Raw genomic sequence first — 27,319 nt, forward strand, 5'->3', positions numbered from 1 at the left:
AGTATGAATATATTTCTTTAACTAGTTTGAAAAAAATGTGTACAGAAGAAATGCTCGTCTGATAACACCACTATTAGTTGTAACGTTGTATTAAAATATTTAATTAAGAAATGTCTGGTTTTGTGCAACTGAAAGAGTTGTAAAAACTACTTATTTCAAGAAACTGACAATGAACATTTTGTGCACATTTATTTTTGTGTGTAGATTTTATCTTGTAATCCGATATTTACTATCCAAAATAACCTAAGACTTGGTATTTGTTGCATCTTTGCCAACCACAGAATACCGAGTAGGGTGATATGTAACCCTGTCTTGTTTTATTTTGTAAACTAACATTTTAAAATCCTACAAGTTTGTCGGTTTAAATAGAAGTGTATAAATCAGGGTATATTCATATATTCCACTAACAAGTTGTCGTCCTGCAATGCATGTGTTTCTAGATCTTTTTGTTTCTTCAGAGTTATTCCCCTTAGAACCTAGAGCAGTAATCATTCCTGTTCTATCACAACTTTTACATGGTTTGTCCGCTGTATAGATGATGTCCTTCCTCTCACTAGATAGAAAAAAGAAGATGTGGTATGATTCAAACGACAAAACTAACGGCCTGATTCATGTACAAAATAATGAACGAAAAACAAATAGATCTATGTAACTCAGCAATAAACGACAATACTGAATCATAGGCTCCTGACTTGGGACAGTCACATACATAATGTGGCGTAAACTTAAGGTTCATCATAACAAATAGACAAACAATGGTTGTGTTTAGACCTAAAAACAAAATTACTCTGAGTACAGACTAATCTATACAATAGACAGACAATATGTATCTACACAACTACAGGCGAGTTAAAGGATGTTACTGAGTGGACAGTATCAAATGTAATTCAGGTGTTTGTTTATTATAACACCTTCTGCAGGATCGAAAGAAAAAAAAAATGCCCGTCAAAATCCAAAAAATATTTTATCTTTCTGAAACACAAAATACATTTAACTTTTACATATCTAGTGGATGCCAGGCCTTTAAACTTTTCCAACTACACAGGTTTGTTTGTACACATAGTAGTTTTTGAGGTGTAAATACAGCCAGTGTTGTCCATTTGTTGCATGGGTTTAAACTCAAATTTGCAACAGCAAAATAAGGTAAAGGATATTGTCTATTTCTTTAACAATGTTAACAAGTTTAGTATCATATCTGATAGAAATTATCATTAGTCATTGATCACATTGCACATTGTGGGTACAAAATGTTTAATGTCGTAAATGTATTCGAGTGTGCAATATGCAAAGTTTGTTGATTGTTTTCTCGACATTTTGTGATGGACCTAATATCAGCCACACTTACATTGTATATTACAATATATTAGGCTCGTTTGTATTGAATGTAATTTGATTGGTATAGCTAAGGGATGTACTTGGGTGAAATTAAAAAAAGATTTAAAATTGATACTATAAGGCAGAAGAGATATCTAATTTTAAAAAAAATACGGGGAAAATATAAAAATAAAAAGATGGGTATATCTTCATTGGTATTATTTGGGTCTCAAATTGAAAGAAAAGAAATCTAGAATCTGCTTAAGTTTTGGTATATGATCTTTTATGAGCTATTGCAGTCGTATTTAAACCGAAAAATGGCTGTTATAAGGTAAAATATTTTACCCAAAACACCAAGGAGTCCAAACATCGGACAAACATTCCTAAACCTGACCTAAGTACATCCTTAATCTTGAATATTGACGTAATGTCATGATAAATGCCCTTTGGGTCTCTTAATCGGAATAGCTTGATCTAGTTTACCGATTATTAGCTTTTGATTTCGTATCAACTGCCAGTCACAGTATGGAGTTTTATTTTGTAAGTGTGCCTGTCGGAGTAAAATCTTTTACTCCTGGCAGAAGAATTTGTCATAGAAGTATGGTGATTTCGCTCACACTTTATCAACAATAGTTATTGCAAGGGAGATTCCCCTTTCCAACTTTGGAGTGTAAATAAGTACGTATCAGTCAGGACTCTACTTCGTCAGAATTATCTCCCCATTACACCAGTTCATTTTCACAATCGTAGAAATGGAAGCCATTATAGGGATGACGCGCTACCAATTTTGCTCATTGAAACCGATAAATTTATCCACATTGCACCATTACGATCCTTATATGTCAGTTGTATTTTAAAAGACAAATGTATCAACTAGCTAATGAGCATCAGTTAATGATCTTGTCTGCATTGATTCAACTTAAAACTATTGTCTGATCGGTTGTCAGGTGTTTTTTTCGAAAATTGATAAACATTTAAAAAAATTCTAATTAAAAATTTCGTTGAAGGGCAGACTAGATTTTTTAGTGTATAAAGACTATAAACCCTAGTTTTCACACACAAAAAATTATATTTTTTCAAAGATATGCATTTTCATCATCCAACTTGAAAGACCGTCGTCAAGTACTTTCAGTAAAAAAAATAGCTATTCGAACACACCTTCTCTGTTTTTGTGACTCATTAGATAGGCATTTCACTTGGCCCATATATTTCATCTTTTAGTACTGTTATTTTTTTGTGTTATAAAGTCAATTTGTAGCTTTGATATATAAAAATAATAGAATCTGAAGCGAGACGATGTATGAAGTTATCTTACTTTGTACGATATCAAGACAAAATATTCAACTCAAACACGCCCTAACATAAAAAGGTGCACTCGATTTTCTCTTTTCGATATAATTGTTATCCATTTATTTGGAATTTTTCTTGAGTCACATAATGGAAGGGCAGACACGAAAATTTTTGAACTAATAGATTGATATGTTTTCCGTCCGTGGTAATTTTTTCAAAAAAATCGGAGGTTATGCATTTTCTTCATCCAACTTAAAAGATACCCATGTCCTAATGGTTCTGCTTAACTATGTACTAGATAAATTGAAAACTTATGCAAATGGTGTTTTTAAAATAAAACACCTCGTAATTGAGAAGAAAATTGTAATTTTGTTTGTTTCTATTAACTTTTAAAATTTTTGTCACTATAGTAAACAATACAGTACACATTTATCGCCTTCTCTAACAAAGAGCTTCGATTCTTTTGTTCTATTTCAACCGGGTTTCCGACTGCGTATAACCTGATTTGGGCACAGGCACTTGTCTCAGAAAAAAATTTCCTATATACCTTAATATAACACGTTACATTAAGGTATATAGGAAATTTTTTTTTCTGAGACAAGTGCCTGTGGATTTGGGGTGTAAACTAATGCAAGTGAGGAATGCTGAACTGGCCGCAGATAAAAAACAATATCCGACAAATGAAAACCTGTTTCTTGGTTCGCCATGGGTTATTGTGGCATATAAATAGGATTTAGAAATACAAAATCTAAATTTGAAAAAAAATAATAATCTGTTGATATGAGGTCAGTCAAACATGATATTTAGACATATTTTCCTTTGACATATAACATTGTAACTATGTGCTTGATAATGCCAACTTTCGATCCTTCAACATTTGTCATGCATAGTGAACCTCACTATAGTCACTTTCAAAGTGAAATTACTTTTTATTCCTCAAGTTTTAACGACTATAGAAGGTTAATAGAATTAACCAGGGGCAACGTGGTGGAATAATTCATGTTGTGAATTTTTTTGTTGTTAATGATAATTATAAGAAAGGTATGACGAGAATATTTTAATATCACTCAATCGACGTTTTTATTCATGGTCTGAATCTTACCCTGAATGCACTTCTTATTGAAAAATATTAACTTATCAAACATTTTATATTCAACGTGCTAAAATATGTCATTCAAAATCAAATATTTTTGAAAGAAAATACATTATCTGCATTACCAAGCATTGCATGCTCCAGAAATACAATCGTATAAAGATAAAGAAGAAGCAGAGCATATTTCCATATATTCATAATCAGTCATTCAGCACTATGCATGTTTATAATCTTTTGAATTATTTCCACAAAAGGACGTTGCTAACCAGAATTAAGCAGTTTGTATCCGACAAACAATACAATATAGCTTCACTTTCAACAGAATTTTAACATTTAGGATGTCCTTATCCTTTTTGGAATTTACAGAATGGTTGACTTTTAAATGTTCAAATCCCTCTGAACATAGACAATCATATGCCTTCCAACAGTCGTCGATGATTATTGTTCCTGGTTTTATGTTGTCTAAAGTAGAAGTAAAGTAATCCAATAAATGTAACTAACGTTTAACAAACTAGAGCAAACGACACACAACGTTTATAAAACGTTGGTTAGAAAGAAATGCACTCCTAGTTTCAGTTACTTCTTTGCCTTTTTAATATCGTTAAAGGGACTAACAATAGGAGCACAACATTGTATTAATATCGTTTAAATAAGCATTCCTTAGTAATTTTTGTATTAATTTGCTATTAATTTCAGTGCAAATGTACGTAGTCATAAACACTGTTTTATCAAAAGTTTTAAAACCTTTATCAATTTAAGAAGGCGTTTACTATTAAAACAAAATTGTGAATATAAGCATATATATAGTTAATGAAATTTAAAAATCTATAATCTTGAAATTTTCTCTATTACCGACACAGTTCATGCAAATCAGATAACGTTGTAACATCCACTACGCAGACGCAGTTATGGTATGTTGTCAAGCAAGGATGGATTCCACCCGTCTTTGATATGAATTGGTTAACAACGTATATTGATAATAAAGTTTTTTGCTGTGGAAGTATTTGTTTTGACGACAAACATTTATAAAACTAAAATAATGCCATCAACAGTGTCAATCTATAACCTACAGTTCGGGAGCAACTCGGTCATTAATAAAAAATGGGAGTGGTGGATGATTTTAAGGGAGCATCTATTTTGTGCAAAGTAGCTTTTATTTTATTGTTAATTGCTACATTATTTACATGCATTTCCTATACGACAACTGATTGGGTTTATGAGGATGTAGGAAATACTCATTATGGTTTATGGAGAAGATGTGGAGAAACAGATATTCCGACTGGGTGTGTAACTTTAGACGGCTGGGCGAACGGTGAGTTAGTGGATCGTCTCGTTTTTTTTAGAATTGGAAACATCTTGATAATGGGAAAATTGTTTAATTGTTTAATATTGAAATGCAGTAATCTTTATAATTAGCAAATTGTTGTTCCATAGCTTAATTGTAATGCAGGTAAATTTAGAATCAAAGAATGAATATCTTAGTTTTACGAATTTCATTAATTACTAAAAAGTTAAATAAACGATTAGGCAGCAACCATTTGATTTTCTGGGGGGGGGGGGGGGGGGGGGGGGGGGGGGGGGGGGGAAACAATCTATTTTTTTCGCGACAAGTAGAAAACAATTTTTTTCTTTCAATTTTAGCATTACATATAGTGGCAGCTGAGGGTGAAACAAACAATTTTTTTTTCTCAGAATCAAAAACAAATTATTTTTTTCTCCAAAAACTGGAAACAAACTTTTTTTTCCAAAAAAAAACATAGCCCCCCCCCCCCCCCCCCCCCAGAAAATCAAATGGTTGCTGCCTTATACTCTATACTTTAGAACTAAAGGCTGTCTAGTTAGACCAAAATCTTTTACATTTTTTTGGAACAGAGCACCAAATGAAAAAAAAAAGTTATATATTATTCCATTAGATAACCACAGCATATGCATATGTACTATTTAAGTCTGCAACTAGAAGAAAAATATTATAAATATTCATACTGATTATGTTTAATCTGTTTCAGAATGGTATGGTGTAGTTCAGGCATTTGTGACCTTTGGATTTTTCGGCATTTTAGTTTCCTTTTTTCTAGTTGTACTGTACATATTTGTTAGCAAATGTCAGAAAAATGGAGAAGTTGCCATTGCAGTTGCTATTATCTGCATCGCTACAGGTAAATTGTATTGATCTTTCAATATGTGTAATGTTAATACTTTTATGCTGTTGAGACTTAATTAATTTTTGTTTAACGTTGTGAGCGAAGATATCGAATGGCTGTTACTTACTATATCACAAGTTGCCGACGACATCGAAACCAATACTCAACGCTCAAAATCTTGAAGCCTGCCACAGTCATATTAACATATTGGTGAAATATTCTTCACCTACAAACCGTTTGAAAGCAACAACAACAAAAAAAGAAGTAAAAGACCCCGGCATGACAAAATGTAACAACTTTATACTAGAAAAACGATATTATGACGTTCATTGAGTTTAATACTTCAAAATATTTTGGCTTTCTATTGAAGATGGACAACTTATTACTTCCCGTCGTGGGAAACAGTTCCTCACGAGTTAATATTTTTCTATCAACTTTGATGTATTGAGAGTTTAATTAAATCGAATAAACCTTAAGTAGAATTTAAGAAAATTGATTAAAATTCAGTAAGGTGGGCACTAATTTTCGATCAAATACTGACCGTCAGGTGTAGGAAAGTTCAAGGTTATCATCAGGGTAATATGCAATTGTCAGCCTCGTTGGGAAAATTCCTGTATATATGTGAACATTTTTTTTTCACGTCGTGTGAAAGTTTTATTTGGACAATTCAGAAATATTGTTTTGCAGGAAAGTTTGATAATCTCTTTTGTCATTCAATAAACATCGATCTCTGTTGTCATTCAATAAACATCGAAAGTAAAAAACGTAGAGTACTTGTTATCAATACTATCAAAAATAAAACGGGTTTATCTATAAATGTTATGAACTTTAAATGAATCTTCAGATAAATAATTTCTTAATTAACCATTACTTTTCATTTCAGGGGTATTTTATTTGATCGGCGTTATAGTTTTTGCTGCCGAAGTGAACGATTGGCCGGAAAATAACACTACGGACTATAAGTTTGGTTATTCATTTGCTCTTTCGATCATCGCCCTTGTGCTAGAAATTATTGGTGGTATTTTGATGATTGTAGAAGGTAAAGGCGGCGGCGGAGGAGGAGGAACGAAACCATCTGCATAAACTTTTACGCTTGCTTCTAATAAATATTGACAGAGGGAATCAACATATTAAAATTAAATATAATGTAAAGATCGTCATTTTAGAGGTTACAAAAGTATTGACCTATTAAGTTTTGATTATAGTGTTTACGACATGCATATTTCCCTTGATATCGAGTTTTACTGGTCGTAAAAGTCGTCATGTTAAGAATATCTACAGATTGAACTATACATTTGAATGATAACTAAAACTCTTGACTATCATAAAAAGCGTTGTGTAGAATAAGTTTGTTACAATTTTTATATTTATGATGAGTACGTGATATATATATGCAATGACTGTTAAACCGAAATTGTGTATGCTTGTTACCAAATTTGTTTTATTGATATGTGAATAAAGATTATTTATTATGAAATGAATGTATTAATACATAACAGGTATCCCATCTTTTTTTTTTCGATGGTTGTTTTAACGGTTTTTTTTCTCTCTTTAAAATTGGTTCACAATACCCGGTATGTCAAACAGGGTCCCTTTGTAGTCTTATAATTAATGACATACGTAATGAGTTTGGTTCATTGCTGATGGCCGTGTGGTGATCTGTATAAAATATTCACATCCAGTTGTCCAGATAGTTTTTCTCATTGGTTATTATACCGCATCTCTGTATTTTTATAATGGATTTTACTGAAAATGCTTTATTTGATGCAAAATTAAAGGGCATTATCTAAGAGATATAGTAAAAGGTTTTTTTCTTTTTTTCAATCATTTATGAAACGGAAAAATAAAATAGTATTTCGCTTGTAATAGCTAGTTAAAAATTTTCATAACAAGCTAAGATACATCGCTGGTGATTTATTCTTTCAAATGAATAATTCGACCTCATTGAATCCGCAATGTAAATCATTAGCTAGATATTGGTTATGCATGTTTAAGTTGTGTTCATTCATTAAAAAAACAAATGTCAACATTGAAAGTAAAAAGACTATTTCGTTGACTGATTTGATACACAGCACATCTTTTTTTATACAGGTTGATTAATTTATTATTTTTTAACCAATAACATGAATTCAAACAGACATATAAAAGTCCAATTGCACGAGGTCGCTATCTATTTAAGATAGCTATGTTTATGGTTATATCGGATAGTGACCGTCAACAATCTTCGAAGATTTAATAAGTTGGCAACTAGACTAAAATAATCACGAAATGCTGATATATATTATCGAGCCCATGTATTGTTAATTGTTTATTGTAGATTTTTTTTGTAATTTGGATATACATTTATGTATGTTATAAATCAAAGATGAGAATTTGATTCAAAATGGTAAACATAAATTCGACAGCTAGCGTCGCTTTAACAATTCATGGCAAGCTGACCTGTAGAAAGTAGTTGTAAGTAAGTTGAATTTTGCGAGCGCATACAGCGTTGACAAAATATTTTACGTTTTCAATTTTCATATTTCATGCATTGCACCAGATTTTGCCTTGATTCAAATCTGTACAATCGACCATTGGTTCCAGAATATGTTTACAGCACATACAATTGTGTTTGAATTTGGTGCGTCTTGAACGCTTTTGGATATACCTTCTTCAGGCCAAAAGCTTTTAAATTAAATGCCCCGTATGGGACTTTTAGTAAAGAAAATAACAGTGTTTAAATTTTGTGTGTTCGGTGCGCTTTCGGTTGTTTTCCTTCTTTATGTCCGAATCCAAAACTGTGAACACCAAGGATGAACAAATATTTTTAACGCGTGGGGCTATTAAATCTGAAGTGACATAAAAAGAGAAGCTGAATGCATCGAATGTCAATTTTTGCCTGCGGGCACTATAGAACATAAGGTTCTTAATGATTTCCAAATAATTCAACGGATGCATTTCATTTGTAAACGTAATTTTTGATACTCAGAATGTAATGGGTAAACATTCCAATGACTCTTAACCAGTGCATTGAGGGGATAGTAGTGAGATTTCGCTATAAAAATAAATATCCAAGAATGAGACAGTTTGCTAAGGTTTTCCTAAATTAAGCATTCCCATTTAGTATGTGTGTATGTTTAAGAAAACCACAAACCAGAAAATTTAATAGATATCGAATTGTGTAAGATTTACAATTTACACCATAAAAAACAACAACAACAACAACAAAAAACACATTGAAAATCAGCTGCGTTAACTTATTGGTTTAAGCTTACTACTTTTAAAGAGAATACTGTAATCAAAATAAAAGTATACTTCTGATATATATGTCACTCGTCCTTGACCACGTTTGCAAGGATAGACGATGTGACAATCTTCCGATACGGTGCATTGAACTGACTCCTCCATTCTTACCGGACGTGTTTATGCATCCTACACAGATTATAGATGAATCCTGAGAACGGGTCTGAATGTGAATTAAAGTATATTTTAACTTGCTTCCTGATTTCCATCGCTAATAAGATTAACAATGGAAATGGGGAATGTGTCAAAGAGACAACATCCCGATCAAAGAGCTAAAAACAGGACAAGGCAACCTATATGTAGGTCTTCAACACGCTAAGTCGGCCAGACAAGTTAGTCAGATATTCGCTTTGAGCCGTTCATGTGTTTTTCTCAATTCTTATTGTGTATTTTCAAGCTTTTCAAGCAAATATATCTGAGCGTTTAAGAACAAGTTGATCACAGAAGACCGTGCTCATTGCAATATAGTATACCTTTATAGACATAATTTCACCAAAAAACATAAGCAAAAACTAATAAACAAAAATTATTATACATCACAAAAAAATATTAAATTTGTGTAAGGATCATAACTGGAAAACCCCGCTCATTCGAATTCACATATTATAAGTCGGTTTCAAAGCTTAGAACGTCCATTCTTATTTCAAAGTTTAGAACCTCCATTCTTATTTCAAGTTATTTGTAAAGTATAGGATTAAACAGATGTATAAATAGATTAGCATAAAGTTAATAAGATCAACATTGAATTTTAAAGTGTACCAAGTTTATTTATATAGTCTCTATATACTCGCGTCCTTTAAAACAGCAAACAGAAACAAAATCTTTACAAGGTTTTTCGCCTTATATGTATCAAATCTGAAATTGTGCCGGATAAAGGTAGCGAAAAATCAAAAGTATCGGATATTATCTAAATTCAAAATGACTACATTATAATTATTTGTGCGCATGTGTTTGTGTATATGCTTAGTATTTAGTGTCAATAAAAAGTATATCATTTTCAGTTGAGTGAAAGATATATAACTTCATAGAATAGAACAAGCACAAAAAAGGAAGCTAGGAGTTGTTAATATGACCAAAATCTGCAGAAGTCACAACATTGATAAAATACATAATCAGATGCATAATTGCTTAGAATATGTATACGGGATATTTTACAATATCCAAACTGTACACTTTTAAAACTTTTTTTCTTAAGAGTTTAAAGGATTTTTCAGTGGTTGAGTTTGATTTTTCTAGTCCGTGATTGCTCTGACGACGACGTCAGACGGCCTTTTAAGAATGAGATTTGTTCTATTACTTTTCAGTTTAAATCTTTTTTCAAGGGCATAATATAAATGCACTTTGATTTCATAAATATTTTTTATACTATAATAAGATATTAATGTACAAAACCTTATTAAAAAAAATAGGATTCATTTACTTTATGTTCATATGTGTTACTATTTAATAATAACTTAATCGAAGGTCGATGAAAAACGTATTGCGTTGGTGAGCAAACAATGAATTAAATATCTCAAAAAACGTCAAGCTATGCTAGGAATGGCAAATCCGTTAGAGACGAAAAACAGCGATTCGGCGTATTTCGTGCAGGGGCAGGTTTTAATGTGCTGAATAAAAGTATGTTAAATAATTTGCATTACAGTCCATAAACAGTTTTTTTGTACATTACTAGTATACATGAAATGTTATCCATATACAAATCTTAATACTTTTAAAAAAACCTAATGATGGAGTTGTACAGAAGATGTTACCATGTATAAACATGATAAAGAAACCCCATTAATTTATTATGAATATATATTGAAAAGATAGAAATTTGTCAGACCAAATATCTTTTTTAAAGGTAGTCAATACATTTGACATTATTTCTACTGATAAGAGAAACTTTGAAGATTTATACAGCCTTTGGTCATAAATAATATACTGAAACTGTTTAGATTGTATGTTAAATGCAAATATTTTCGTCATATAAAAGTTATAATGTAACCTTTCCATGCGTGATTTATTTTTCGCTGAGAATATTTAAAAGTCATTTGAATAATATTTAAAGAACTTTACGTTCTTGATTTTCTTCCAAAAAAAAAAATTATACTGTTTTAAAGAGTAAAAAATAAATCATTATTACAACTATTGTAAAAAAAATAAGATTTCATTGAGAATGAAGCCACGGAAAAATACTTTAAATGTACATGTAAAGGAAAGATAAAGCCTATAAATTTTTGTTGCTAATAAAAAATGTATGCAGCATATTTCCTAAGGAAAATCTTTTTGCTTTGAGGAAGAAAAAAAAAACCCTTGAGGAAAAATCTTTACCCATTCCTCTGAGGAAATTAAAAAAGGGGCATAACCTTTTCAACAGATGTTCTAGAGCCAAATTGTTCTCGGAAAAATATCAGGAAACGAATACCAACCAAGTAATCAACTTTATTTTGAACTAACTCTAAAAAATTAAGGTGACAACTTTTGCAATCAGAGGAATCGCAAACCTGTTCCGGAGACTTTTATATTTTGTTTAAACTATTGCGGGACATTCCGATTGGAACTATCTGTGTTTATCATGATAGTATCGTATGTGTTCCTTTGCTATTTTGCTTCGTGATTAAATTCAAATTCATAGAAAATTTCAATAATACCTCGCTGAAAAATTCTGTCTAGCAGTGACGCATACATTTTTAACGAACGTTTTATTTTCATAACTTAAAATTCTAAGAAGAAACTTCATTTGGCAAAAAGTTAAATTTGCTTTAATAAATTTCATCGCAAGAATAGTGTTTGGTTGTTTGGGTATGTATCCACTTGTCCGGAATTTAAAAAACAAGTGGCACTAAACAACCTGTTTCTGACGGTTATATCTGTAAACATTGATCATTCTATGGCAAATCGATTATTTATGTCTAGAAATTGTATTTATTTATACGTTAAAAGTGTGGTTTGAACTTGTGTACATTCGCTACTATTATTATAAGATACATCAAATGTCTTTTTTGTCTGTTTTTGTAGTTATTCATGTGTCCACTCGGATGAAGCAATCCTTCTGAAGATTTTTTTAATTTTGCATAATATACTATTACCTCACTTGCCAGCTAATGCCAGGTAAATGGAAGGGTTGGTGTCAATAAACCCGCTTAACCTGTTTAACCTCCGAAATATTCGCCATTTTCCAGTTCAAACCACGAACCTGTTAATACGTGGTTGTATTTGATTTGACGTCAGCTGTAGTTGTTTTTGTTAATTTCTTTAGTATAAATCAGCTAGTTGGTCCTTTGAATTGTGTCACATTTTATGGTGCCTAGAGCTTCTCATAGGTTCTGTGTTTGTTATTGATTTTGCGCATAGTGGAAGATTGAACAGTCGACCTGTACTTTTTCACATCCATATTCTTTAGTGGAAAATTGACTCTTTGACATGCTTTACATATCTCATTATTCCATACATGCTCATATCATCTTAGTCAACTATTTCTTAACTAGCTTGCCAACTTTTTTTAAAGGAACATCATGCATGCATTGATACGAGTGTTTACTTCGTGTATGATAATTTCTTCATATACATGCTGTTTCGTGTACACGAATTCGATTACAATGTATACTTGTCTTGACTCAGTATGTTTATACCCCATCTCTAAAAGTGAGGACTTTATTGCTTTCACAAATACGCCGCTTGTTTATCCAAAAAAAGACTTTCGTTACACATTTCTCAGCTTCTACAAAATAACTAAGTTTATTTTATCATCATCTTGACGTTGAAGAGTTGCAATGGGGTTCATGTTGCTTATTCTTTAGTTTTTCTATGTTGTGACATGTGTACTATTGTTTGTTTGTCTTTTTCATTTTTAGCCATGGCGTTGTCAGTTTATGTTGATGTAAAGACGATGATATTAAAAGTAGAAAGAAATGATTTGATATGTATTTACATATTTTCCTTATCGATATAAAAAAAAAAACGAATGAAAGGAAAGATAAGTACTAAAAAACTAGTTTAGCGAAGCTTTATACCAATATGAATGACTTGATTTAAAACTTCGTTCGTAATTGTCTTTTAAAAAAAAATGACATTGCATATATCTAATATTTTTAAATACACTAGTATTCTAAGAGAAAAGTATTTCAACAAAGCATTTCATAATTGTACTTATATAGGAATTGAAGTAGCTTAATATTGACTTTTTTTGCCATTGGACTCTTAACAAGCAACGATCAATCTTAATATTGACAAGGTATTTGATTGATAGTAAATTTAGGTAATCAAATATTACATAACGATCAACAAACGCATACTTCTAACGATGAAAGACAAAAGTTTAAGACGTGTAAATTAACCTTGAAAAGTGTTGTTTATACTATGCGAATTTTACATTCAATAATTTAGCTTCAAAGACCGATAGTTGGCGGACAAATACAAAGTTGCAGGATCAATAATTTAGGTTTTATCAGTTTATTTTCAATTTATGAGTTTGACTATCCCTCTGGTATCTTTCTTCCCTCATTTAAAAATATAACCCGCTTGTGCAAAGCTTTTATTTGCTTCTCTTCTCCTTAAGCTTTACGTATAGTTTCGAACTCTTGAAATTTGTTGGGCTTACGTTGCTTTTGTGTTAAATTCGGTCTAACTTTTCTGAGTTGTTTGTTGAGAAATCATATTTGACAATGTCTATGCACTTTCTATTGCTCACAAATTTGTCTAACCAGAAAACTTATATTTAACTTCAAAGTTTTAGGGTTAGAAAATTTGTATGTTCATGTTTTTTATGAATTTCATCTTAAACTTTTTTTTATTTGGTCTTCACTGTTTTAATTCGAGCGCCATTGAGGTGTTTTATGCACTCTCTAGTCCTTAATTGTAAGCCTTGTATCTTTGATGAAACGCTAACGTTGTAAAGATATATATTACATTACAATTCCTTATTAAAAAATTCTCTCCCATATTTTTTTTAAATTAAATTCAAATGGGAACGTGTTTTAAGCAGTGCTGAGGGGGTTTGCAGGATGATGTTGAAAAATAAATAGCTTGGCCCGTTAAAAACCCACAAATAAATAATACTGCCAAAAACAGGATAAAATATTCTGTAGCACAAAAAAGAAAAAGCAATCCGCCATAAAAATCCTGCTGCCCACCCCAGAATATTAAATATGCATAACAGACGATGTTGAGTATATACTAAGTTATTTCAAATTAAATTCTGCAAATTATTAGTCTGTTTTATTTCGTTAATGCATTAAAAAAAAACGTACTAGCTGATTGTATTACAAAATTATAGATCAGTATGTATGAGTTATAACTTCTTCATAAAGAATTAAATTAGTAAATGACAAATCGAATTCGTAGTGACATATTTTAAAATGGAAATAACGAATTGAGTTAAAATTAATTTCTAAAAGTAAGGTCTTTATTGGCTTTGATAAATTTTTCATAATTTTACGATCGTAAAGTGAATATTTGATTATTATTCTGACACTGGATTGGTCAATTAAGTGCTTTTCCTGATAGGTGTACACACAGTACAATTTCTAATTGCTTTATCTATTTGAAACAATATTTAAGTTAAACATCTAAATAGCTGTACACACAAGGCAAGTAGGAGCGTGCATTTAGAATAACCTTGAAAAATAGTGTTTTACGATTTCGTTCAAACACTAGTTTAAATGGCCAACTTAAATTCGATAAATATTCCAGTTTTGATATTTTGTACAATAATTTGTACTTGTAATTAAAAAAAAATCATCCAGATACTCGCGTTGGTTGCTTCGATGCTTTTTTATAATTTTTGGGGGCAATTTTATCTATAGAAACCTTACTAAATAACTCTTCATTGTGTTTTATTCACACACAAAAAAAGATTCTTTTCTAAGGAATAGAATAAGCTCCGAATAGTATTACAAATTTGGAAAAGATAAAGTTCATCATTGTAAAAATGTCTTCCTATTTGATATCATGTGCTTTTTTGTCTACCGAGAAAACATGTACAGGAAGTTGTAATTGATGTAAATAAAGGCAACAGTAGTTTCGATGTTCGAAAGTCATGAATCGATTGAGAGAAAACAAATCCGGGTTACAAACTAAAACTGGGTTAAACACTATAAGAAGAAAACAGTGAAACAACAGAAACACTGAAGTGCAACAAAAAACCAAAACGACAATGAAGCACACACAGAAACGAACTATAAGATAACAACTACCGTAATTGGTGTAACATATAATGTAAACACTAATTGTTCAAGTATTATGCACAGTTACCGTAGAACTTAATTATTCTATTGTGTTATAAACATTTTCGTCCATTCGATATATTTTCCAAATAATCAATTACAACCATTTCATTAAATAGAGATGGAAAATAGTCATTCAATTGATTTGAAGTTGTTTCAATGATATCGACTTGATTATTCAAATTCGTAATTATTGCATTGATTTACTTGTATATACATCTTTTCATCTGTGACTTTTATTTACATTTGAAAAAGTTCCCGTATTTTTGTGTGTATGTGCAATGAAATCTTATTTACGCATTATAATGTGTTTTGTAAAAATATTATTGCAATCTTCATGAAAAACTGGGTTTTTTTGGTAATCATCATGCGTGGCGTGGCGTAAAACCGGAAGTAACTTTGAAATCTATTTTGATTACGTGTGTTTTTCCCAAATCAATATCGCTTCTTATGTGAATTTAGCAAACCATGTCTTTCTTTTCTGATGATCACACAATAAAACACTATAAGCTATTGCCCTAATGCCCGCGTCACACTGTCCCGATTTTTACGCCGATGGCAACACGATTATGGAAATTTTCAAAATCGGGACTGATCGTATCCAGATCGGGCTATTCGTAGTGCCATCTTTAACCATCGAAGAACCATCGGCCACTTTTTCTAGCCTTCGGGGACAACTTCGGGAAGGGTTCTTAATTTTTTAACATGTTAAAAAATCCCCGAAGGTGCGTCCGATGTTGAGGGTTCATATTGAGTTCGTATCACCATCCTCACCATCGTAATGTCACCGGGAATGCATCTTTGAACATCGTATTGCATTCGTGTTTCCATCGTTTCCATCGGGCAGTTTTGACATTACGATGTCTACACGAATGAATCACGAAGCTACCCGAAGGTCTTACGATGACAACACGGCTTCGTGAAGACCTCGTAATCCCGTCGTGTTGCCATCGAATAAAAGAACGCCTCATAATCGCGCCTCGTACACCAACACTGCAGATACACGTATATAGGGAAACCAACTTTTTCTTCATTATTCTGATTTTTTATGTATCGTCCGAGTTGTTATCACACGTATGTTTACTCCATAACCATTTTTTTTTCTATATGTCATATTTTGCCACATTTGTTGCTTTCCCCACATCCTTCCTTTTGTCTATATTAATATGATATTCTCCTGGAAAGAGCTCTTTTTGAATAAAAGGGATCAACGAACCCATTACCTTACCTTTAAGATAGATCAGTAAACATGAGCATAATTATGGGTGATTATTCAGACTAGTGCACACATTTTACAGTTCAGTTTTCTTTTGGTCGTGTACTTTTCTGCTAGACTCATACCCCTCCCTCTTCCTCTTCCTCTCCCTCTCCCTGATTTTGGTGGCATTATATGCAGAGACTCAGAGTCAAGTTTTACCCTTCAAGCCCACGGTCTTCCGTCTTATGATTAAACCAGAAATTAAATGTACAATATAATATATATTCAATATTGATCAAACAATTTAAAACGCGTGATGCCTTCGGCATATAATTTAAATGCACCGTAAGCTGTACACGACGTCTTTAAGACATCGTATGGCCATCGCGCCATCATCGTAATCCATCGTGTAACCTTCGTAATCCATCGTATAGCCTTCGTGATCCGTCGTGTAGGCTTCGGCTGAGATATGAAGCTTATATACCCGTCTTCGGTTAACCTTCGTATGTCCATCTTTTGCTATCGTATATAATTTCGGCACTATCGTATAGACTTCGTTATTCATCGTACTTGCTTCGGTCACTTTTTGGTATTTTAACGAGATCGGGACCATCTTCGTACGAACTTACAATTTTCGCATTCGGGTGTCCATCGTATATAAAAATCGGGACAGTGTGACGCGGGCATAATGATTTACAGCACATTATACATATACAGCTTACTCGTTTGTAATAGGGACTATGATTGCCAAATTCCTACTTTATATAGATGATGTCGCCTCACTAAATGATTTAAAGTTTGATGGTTATGTTAAACGCATCTAAATACAAAATTTAATCCTGGTATCCACTGGGTTGATGCCACTGCTGGTGGAGTATCACCAGCCTAGTATTCAGCACTTCTGTGCTCTGTGCTGACATGAAGTATCATTGATATGGTCATATTTGTAGATTAACTGTTAACAAAACTTTTGAATTTTTGAAATACTAACGCTTTTCTACCTCATGAATAGATTACCTTAGCTGTATTTGGTAAAACTTTTAGGAATTTTGGTGCTTTTAAACTTCGTACTTTATTTGGCCTTTTTAACTTTTTTGGATTCGAGATTCACTGACGAGTCTTTTGTAGACGAAACGCGCGTCTGGCGTAAATACAAAATTGTATTTTGGTATCTATGGTGAGTTTATTTACAACCACTGGGTAAATGACACTGCTGGTGGAGATTTATTTCCAGAGGGTATCACCAACCCAGTAGTCAGTACTTCTGTGCTGACGTGAATTATCATTGATATGATCATATTTATAAATTAACTGTTTACAAAACTTTTGAATTTTTAAAATACATAGGCTTTCTACCTCAGGATTGGATTACCTGAGCTGTATTTGGCAAACTTTTAGGAATTTTGGTCCTCTATCCTCTTCAACTTCGTACTTTATTTGTCCTTTTTAATTTTTGTTGATTCGAACGGCACTGATGAGTCACTGATATAGATGAAACGCGCGTATGACGTAAATTTAAAACTTAATCCTGGTATCTATGATGAGTTTATATCTATCATATCGAAATTTAAATAAATGTACAACAGATATAATAGTAAAGTCTGTCTCATATAGAAAATAACTTTGAGGGTAGGTTGAAAACAAAGCTTGCAGAGTGCCCGATAAGACCCGTCGACATTCCGCAAGAAAACATTAAATTCTAGTCAGTTTACAAACTAAGAGACAAATTGAAAGAGTTGGTATTGCTTTGCTTTATAAAAAAGAATGGCCAACGTAGATACAAATATCTTGTCTTAGGGAGGGATAAATCCTACTTTGTAAAGGACCACTCTGATTCAAACAAAAAATTCTCTGAAACTGATATTATCAAGATGCTTGATTTCTTGATTGACAACATATTTGTTACTTTCGGGGGACGTGTTTTTCAACAGACTGTCGGCATTCCTATGGGAACCAACTGTGCCCCTCTACTTGCCGACTTGTTTCTTTATTATTATGAGGCTGACTTCATGCAGGAACTTCTTAGAAAGAAAGATAAGAAGTTAGCAATATCCTTTAACTCTACTTTCCGCTATATAAATGATGTTCTTTCACTAAATAATTCAAAATTTTGTGACTATGTGGAACGCATCTATCCCATCGAGCTAGAGATAAAGGATACCACAGATACCGTTAAGTCAGCCTCATATCTTGACTTACATCTAGAAATTGACAATGAGGGTCGGTTGAAAACAAAACTTTACGACAAAAAAGATGATTTCAGCTTTCCAATTGTGAACTTTCCATTTCTAAGTAGCAACATTCCAGCAGCACCTGCATACGGGGTATATATCTCCCAATTGATACGATATTCCCGTGCTTGCATTTCCTATCATGATTTTCTTGACAGAGGGTTGCTGCTCACAAGGAAGCTATTATTAGTTTTTCATTTTTAGTCATGGCGTTGTCAGTTTGTTTTTGGATTTATGAGTTTGACTGTCCCTTTGGTATCTTTCGTCCCTCTTTTACAGAGTATAACAGACCTACCTAGTGCGTGGTCCGAACTGGCGACTTCAGTTATACGTTAGACGAGCTACAAAGTTGGAAATTTGTCTAGCTATAAACCCAATTTGGACTACCATTTTTATTTTGAAAACTACCTATACCCAGTAAAAAAAATGTTTTCCATTCGTACTGTTGGTTGATATAGACGAACGTTTGTTTGGTCAAGTTTCATGTATTTCTCCCCTTTTTGAATTTACCTTGGAGTTCGTTATTTTTGTGAATACTTTTTTGGACGCTTTTGTAAATTAATATCGTAGGGTTTGAATAAATTCAGAGACAAAGGGAGTACAGTTTAATCCCGCTACAATTGTATGCACCAGTGACCTGTCCTAAGTCTGGAATCTGATGTTCAGTAGTTGTCGTTTGTTGATGTGACTTATTAGTGATTCTCATTTCTCTTTTTTTGTATAGATTAGACCGTTGGTTTTCCTGTTTGATTGGTTTTACACTAGTAATTTTTGGGGTCCTTTAAATCTTGTTGTTCGGTTGTTCGGTGTGAGCCAAGGCTTCGTGTTGGTGACCGTACTTTGACCTATAATGGTGTACTTTTATAAAGTGTGACTTGGAGGAGAGATGTCTCATTGGCACTCACACCACATCTTCCTATATCTATTTTAGTATCATATTTCAGATATAGTTCTAGTACTACAAAACTGAAATATACTATCGATATTTGCTGTGTAAATGATCTGTATATTTACGACAACATAGAAATTATTTTACTGTATATATCTAGGAGCTCAGGGCAATATTTTTGTTTACTAAGAATACTGATGAACAACAACCTTTTATGGAGAAATATCATTCTGTGAATGGGGGACCCATCCTATCTGTATTAAAAATGTCGATATGGGACACGAACTCAATCAACAAATTAAAAAAAGTATCCTACCAAGGAAATCTCTAAGTGGAGGTGTACTTAGCTAAAATACACAAATCTTATAATTATATACATGTAAACAAAAGGTAATATGTTGGAATAATTTGTTTTGAATTAACTTCTTAAATTCCTAGGTGATTTAAAAAAAAACTTTTCAAAGATGACTTTTTGAATTGATCAATTCCAAACTAAAAAATATCTCATTTTACACCCATTTGAAAGCATAAAATTTGACAACAATAAACTTAAATGCAAAATAAACAAGAATTTGTGAGAACAGCATATAATGGAGATTGCCTTCAAGTTTTATGAAAATCACACAAGATTTGAAAAGTTAAAGAATTTTTTGCAGTTGATTATCTAAACCCAACCCCAATAAAAAAGTCTCTTTTCCCCCATAGATTAAGTTCACAAAATTTGACAGCAAACAATTTTAATAAAAATAAACTTGACAATAGGAAAAGCTGTAACCTTTTATGAAAAACCAATGACCATTTTTTGAGACGACTGATCAATTTAAAATAGTACCTTTTAAAATATAATGTTCTTTTTCATATTAGAAAAAAAAGGTACATACATTTTCAACTGATAAAATAAAAGTACACAATATATTATTTCAGGTTTGTATGATTTTACAATATTTTATTCCTATTAAAACTGAGGCAGAGCCTGTATATGACATTTCACCCACTTGTTGACTAAATACAATAAATATATGATCAAATCATATTTGGGAAACTCATTCATCCGGAGTCGTATTTTTTTTTCTTCAAATAAAAAATTATGACAATATTAGCCAACATCTACGTCATTTGGTCTCAGTATATATTTGCATTATTGGCAATCATACGATATCTCCTTATTTTCTACAAAACATATGTGGTTTCTATTTTATTTATCAACGTTGTAACTAAATACCATAACTTCAGAAGTTTCGGCTTTAATCGATATGATTTAAAGATCGATGGGCGCGCCTAACAACTCCCACTTACACAGTGTTTGTCAAATTTCCATATTAATTTATTTATCTATTCAATGCATTAATAGACTTAAATAACACTCAAATGAAATCACTATGAAGACCGTGTTTACGTTTAAGAATAACACGCCTATTAGTCTATCATCTTGTGAATAACACTTTTGTATTAATAACACTAACGTAGATGTGGTATGATTACAAATGAGACAACTCTTCAAAAGAAACTAAATGACACAGAACTCAACAGCAACAGGTAACCGTATGGCCTTCAACAAGTATAGTTTTGTCGTCGTTGGGACGAGCATACCAATATATTAGGGGTTTGATATAAGTAAATGTAATGTTTTGGAGTTAATATAATGACGTTTTGAAAAAGACAAAGGTGAAATGTCAGTCGTATTTAAATTTTTAACAAAGCTGTCAAAAAATACCTACGGGCGTTCAAAATTATGATTTAAAGAAAACAGATAAATATCTGTTCGTTTTCTATAGATGAAGCCTTAAGAATCCCTTCTTAATTTTGGTCCTCAATGGTCTTCCACTTCGTACTTTATTTGGCCTTTTTAACTTTTTTAATTCGAGCGTCACTGATGAGTCTTTTGTAGACGAAACGCGCGTCCGAAATTAATATAAAATTCCAATCCTGGTATCCATGATGATGACTTTATCTATTACCCGGACTCATTCAAATGTTGAGAAAAAGGTTATTATATACTCCACGGATGATAACTATCGTATGAGTCTATCGTTTCGAAAAAAAATGAATACAACACATAATAAATTTCGTGCGTCCGAACCACTTTTCTGTATTATTCTTTATAAGGTACACTCAAGGTCGAATATTTGAAAGTGCATGATGTATATAATAAGAACAGGTGAAGATCTATATGAGAAAAAATAAACCTAAAAAGCCAACTGTTAGATTGATGAATCAGATCCATAGTTTGGGCATTATATAATATACTATTACTTTACCCAATGCACGCCACTATTCTAGTAGGACACATTATATCAGTAAACTCAATAAAGCAGCAAATGGTAATATAGGCTGATTCATTTTCTGAATTACCCTTTGCATGTACGATATGTTCCTCCTTTAACACAGTTATTTTTACCTCACTGGTCATTTTTCTCCTAGTAAACTTTTACAGCGAACAAAGAAGCCAAATAAATTCGATTGTATGTAAAAACTCATCATTTATAACATGATTAAAATTTTACGCTAGACTAGCGTTCCTTTTACAAAAGATTCATCAGTGACGCACGAATGAAATAAAGTTAAACGGGCTAGATAAAGAACGAAATTGATAACCACTGAGGACACTAAATTTCAAAAAGTTTTGTCTAAAAAACAGTTCAAGTTACCTATTTTTTTGAAATCGAAATCTGTAGTATTTAAAACAGCTCACTATTAACCAAAAATATATTAAATGAGTAGGTGCGTAAAATTAGTTTATTCTGTAGGAAACTATCTCGACAATGCAAAAAAAAATATTTGCATTTGCTTAACATATCTTTGTCTTAATTATTATTACCAAATAATATATCCAATAATAAAATCAAATAATCAATGAAAGAAAACATATTGTGTAATCTCAGAACTAGATAATAATTAAGGAACATACTACTACTTGTTCTGTAACCGTTTGTATAAAAAGAAATAAAATGCAATAAAACAGGATTGAAAATTAAAAAAACCTTCGAGCTTTTAAGATTTTACGCAGCAAAAGAACAAACAATGAACCCCTTGAACTGTAATTACTTATTAATTTTTCAGTTGAGTATTTAATTCAAACAACGGATCTCATAATCAGAATGACATGATAATTATCCTCGTACTAAAATGAAAAATATTTTTTTATCAACTTTATTACAAAGAATCAATGTTCAAATACATGTAGTTGTACTCTTTCTAAAATGTTGGCACATTAATCAACGTATGATATAGTTGTGAGATTTGTAAACCCGGTTTCCCTCGGTTTTAGTTTGTAACCCAGATATGATTTTTTTCCTTCAATTACTTTAATGACAGGGTATACTATTGTTGCCTTTATTTACAATGTATATCTCGCTTTTGTTTTTTTAGAGGTGACAATAAACTCATCATGAATATTAGGATTCAATTGTGTACGCCAGACGTGCGTTTCGTGCGGTTTTCTCCGTGTTTGTTTGTTTTCCATGATTTGTATCTTCATATCAATGATTTATAAGAATACTGGTACATTGCAGTTACTTCTAACAACCATATTTCTTTTCTTGAAGTAATTAATAGTTTACTCATTGGCTATGAGTCTTCTAATGTATAGTATCTGGCCAACAATATACCTAGAACTAAGTCATTAACGTATTTTTGTGTATTTCTGAAAAGAAAACAATATCACAAATGTTTAAGCATTTCACAAAGTTTACATAGTCGATTAAGATTTTTATAATACAGTTGACAATCAAGTATAATTGTTTCAATGATCCTGTTAAAGATCACTATTTGGAAACTTTAAAACTGTTATGTAATTGCATTGCATGAATTACAGAATGGTAGTGCTGCTTCCTGCATTGCTCTAACGTAAACCTGCAACTGGAATGAATAGTTTCCACCATTTAAAAACTTCAGTAATTTCTGAATTGTTATCACATTGATTTCTAAAACAAATCCAGTGATTTAAAAAAAAGATAAATCAATGTGTCCTTCAATTACTTTTGTTTAACTTATTAACCAAGGATGATTAGGTTGATAAGTTTACTTCCATTATATGCATTTACAAATGTAAAGAAAAGAAAATGTCTTACTGTTCCTTAATTGCAGGGGAATTTTTTTTTTTTTTTTTTTTTTTTTGCAATTTTAAACCCAAATCACTACTGCTGTATTGTCTTTGAAAAAGTTGCACAATACTATGCCCATAGCACTTGATCAAAACGCTTAGAGAAATTTATATTGATGATATTGATAAAATTCTCATAATTTGCGGTCTCATGTGCTAAAACCATAGTATGTTGATATTTAAATGTGTTTTTTGTGTGTTTTTATTGTTGTTAATTTTGTTGTTAGTTTAATTGACTCTTGTTGGCATGATTCATTAACAAGAAAAAATCAAGAATAGATTAAATGTGTATGAATATGACTTTATAGATTCGTACAATTGATGTCGAGTGTACCTGATGACATTTATTCAAGAACATATGTCGTACTTGCTAAAATCTGCATATTTCATATTACTACCGCTGGGTCAACGCTGCTGATGGTGAACTTTGAACAACATAAACCGTCAGATCAGAATTATGTTCGTCGGTATGATCACTAGGTCGACCGCTCTTGTGAACTGTTTAATCTTAAAGGTACTGTCAGCTTCTTATCATACCTTTATATTGCTACCATTGAGTCGACACCACTGGTGTTGAACTATTAACCCCAAATAGAGCCGTCACCTTTGTAACAACTACATCAGTATTGAACATTTATATTACTATCAACGAGTCATTAAGTCACCATCGCTTCAATTGAACGATACTGCTGCCTGTCAATTGTTAGCGTCAAAGGGTTCGTCAGCTCAGAAGCGAGTACATTAGTATCTACTTAATTACATTTTCTTAAAACGTTCTTATGTTTGAAAGTAGTATTTCATTACTTTTTGAATTAAAGGTGAGACAATTTTTTACCTAAGACTTATTCCCTAATGGGTTCCAAGGAGATTTATATACACGTATTTTGCTCACAAAATTTCGTTTCTGGTTATCTAAATTGTACTATATCAGAAACATGTGTTGTGCACATTCAGACTGGTACCATACTTTTTTTTCAAATGATACATTGCTTATACTAGAGTACTTATAAATGTGCCTTATATTTCTCTTAGAAAATTCACCTCATGTTTTCCACATAGACTTCATCCAAACTCGTCTCTTCCATACATTAACGATCATCTTTCCAACTGGCTTAACTTTCTGAAATTATTCAAGTAGTGATTGTATTTGAACATAACATTTATATAAAGATGAAAATATTCATACAATAGCTTTGTTTCTCATAAAGACATTATCTACTTGATTATTAAAATTCTGTTATTCTGCATTTATTTATCAATATAAATCTCTCACATTGCTGGTATATGCAATAAGCTTTAAGTTTATTATTTACAACATTAAATCTAACCATTAAGAGTTTATTCACCGACCTTCACAATGTCGATGCAACTACTGGTGGCGGTTTCTGACCCTATTATGTGTATCCCACCATCCCAGTACCCAGTTGTTAGCACTTACGCGTTGAAATGCATTGTCAGTGGTACGGGCAAAATAATAAATTAACTGTTTTTCAAAACTATTTTTTTAAAACTAAGGGTTTTCTACCAATGCATATATTATTTATGCTGTTTTTGGATAAAAAAACTCTAAACATTTGGATCATTACTGCTTTCCAACTTCGTTCTTTATTTGGCCAATGTTTTCTTCGTTCGAACGTCCTTTGAAGACGAACACGAGTGTTTGACGTACACAAAATAAGGCCTGGTATCTATAATGAGTTAATAATTGTTTTCTTTTTACACATTATGACTTGGATGGAGACTTTTCACATTTAGTACTCATACAACATCTCTTTATTTATATTCAATATGTTGAAATACCATTTCAAAAGCTACATGTTCATCATTTTACGCAGCGCAAAAGCTTTAGTAATTAAAATCAATTTTAAATAAGTATTTTTGTCGTTTTTTCAGTATAATTATTTTGTCATTTTTGTTGATAACATAAAATAAATGTGTTTTAAATACACAATCTTCTTATTCTACACGAAACATGTTTGGTAGCATTTTTATCTATCGGCGATGTTACTTAGTACCATAACTTAAAATATTTTGACTTTTATCGATATGAGGCAAAGAACGACAGATCCTACCCACAACACCCACTTGCGCAGTGTTTGTAAAATTTCCAATGTCATCTATCTTATGCACTAATAATCTTATATAACACTTGTCTGAAATCACTATATATCTTTGATTTATATGTTGGTTTTTTTTGTATTTGACGATAAACACCGTGTAATGTCAATAATATTATTTGTATTAAAGATATGAGTTTTGCCAACTGTTACACATTTGAAAAATTGTAAAACATATTTTTGTTGTCGTTATGGCGAGTGTACCGATGTATTTAAGGTTAAGTACATTTATCTCTAATAATGTCGGATAATAGTCAGATTCATGGCATTTTGAAATAAAGAAAGAGTGAAAATGTACGATGCATTTTTAATTTTCAACATAAAGCTATCATAAATTTTATTCAATGTTATAATTTAAGAAAACAAAAAGACAGTTTCTGTCAAAAAAGGAAAAAATAGAAGACAAGCAACATTTCACATCATACTTAACAGAAATCTTAAGCTAGAGCAACGAGAACATAACCTAATACCAGGATTAACTCAGATAGTCCAAGAAATGAGTAGCATAGTTAGACACAGGGTAAAAAAAAGGAAAAATTACAAAACGAAAAGATAATTATATCTATATAAGTTAAGTCTTTTTTTCTCTTATGAAACGGAGTTGATTTTTTTTTATGTCATAGACAAACAACAGCTTAATGAAAAGCATAAAAATTAAGCAACTAGACCCAATTGAAAACCGGGAACGATCTCGTGTGCCCTGGTAGGTTAAGAAGATTATCATGTGGCATTTGTGGGGTCGAGCATGTATATAAAACTATGAGATGCGATAACTTAACATAATGCTGTACACTTTTTTCGATGGAGAATATAAGTGAACGCATAAAAAATAATAAATTGAAGAGCGTTTTGATTACGATAAATTTCACTGTTTTAACCCCAACAATCAATTTGTAAAACATTAGTACATTTATATTTTCTAACACTGACACATAGCAGATCTCATCCTTGGCTTTCAAAGATTTTGCTTCGAGCGTTCCTGATGAAGATGAATCCAGAAATGGCAATCTGAAACAAGAAATTTATAAAAAGTTGTTACATATTTTTTTTCTCAGTGGAAAACGATGTTTATGCCAAGCACGAGTTTACCATTCTTGAAAAAAAATATTTGTACCTGTATTTGGTCTTTGTTTCTCTCATGAAACGGAGTTGTCCAATAGTGTTAAACTTAATGAGGACCGATTTATTAATTTAATTGTGTTCGATGAATATCTATTTGTTTTCAGATATCTGAAGAAATGGTATACGTATAAGCACAATGACCATTAATTTATAATGTGGGCAAATGCGAGTTGTTTTTGTAACTTCTAAACTTGTATTGGCATTATTAGCATTTTGTACATATGACGTCACTTGTTTAACCATATTAAATATATTTAAAAAAGACACAATCTTTTTCGGAAACCAGCTTCTAAATATATTATTAGAACTGGATAATCAAGAATGTACTCTTTCT

The 27,319-nt window shown here is 31.8% G+C and overlaps 1 protein-coding gene across 1 annotated transcript; it reads left to right on the plus strand.

Moving 5' to 3' along the window:
- The first annotated feature begins 4,580 nt into the window (after window positions 1–4,580).
- On the plus strand, window positions 4,581–7,315 carry LOC143067870 (uncharacterized). Its single transcript, XM_076241459.1, has 3 exons — window positions 4,581–5,009; window positions 5,704–5,853; window positions 6,722–7,315. Exons 1-3 carry the CDS (start codon window positions 4,799–4,801, stop codon window positions 6,919–6,921), a joined length of 561 nt encoding a protein of 186 aa, XP_076097574.1. The 5' UTR covers window positions 4,581–4,798; the 3' UTR covers window positions 6,922–7,315.
- Window positions 7,316–27,319: the final 20,004 nt, after the last annotated feature.

Source organism: Mytilus galloprovincialis, chromosome 3, assembly GCF_965363235.1.
Source record: "Mytilus galloprovincialis chromosome 3, xbMytGall1.hap1.1, whole genome shotgun sequence".
NCBI classification, from domain to species: Eukaryota; Metazoa; Mollusca; class Bivalvia; order Mytilida; family Mytilidae; genus Mytilus; species Mytilus galloprovincialis.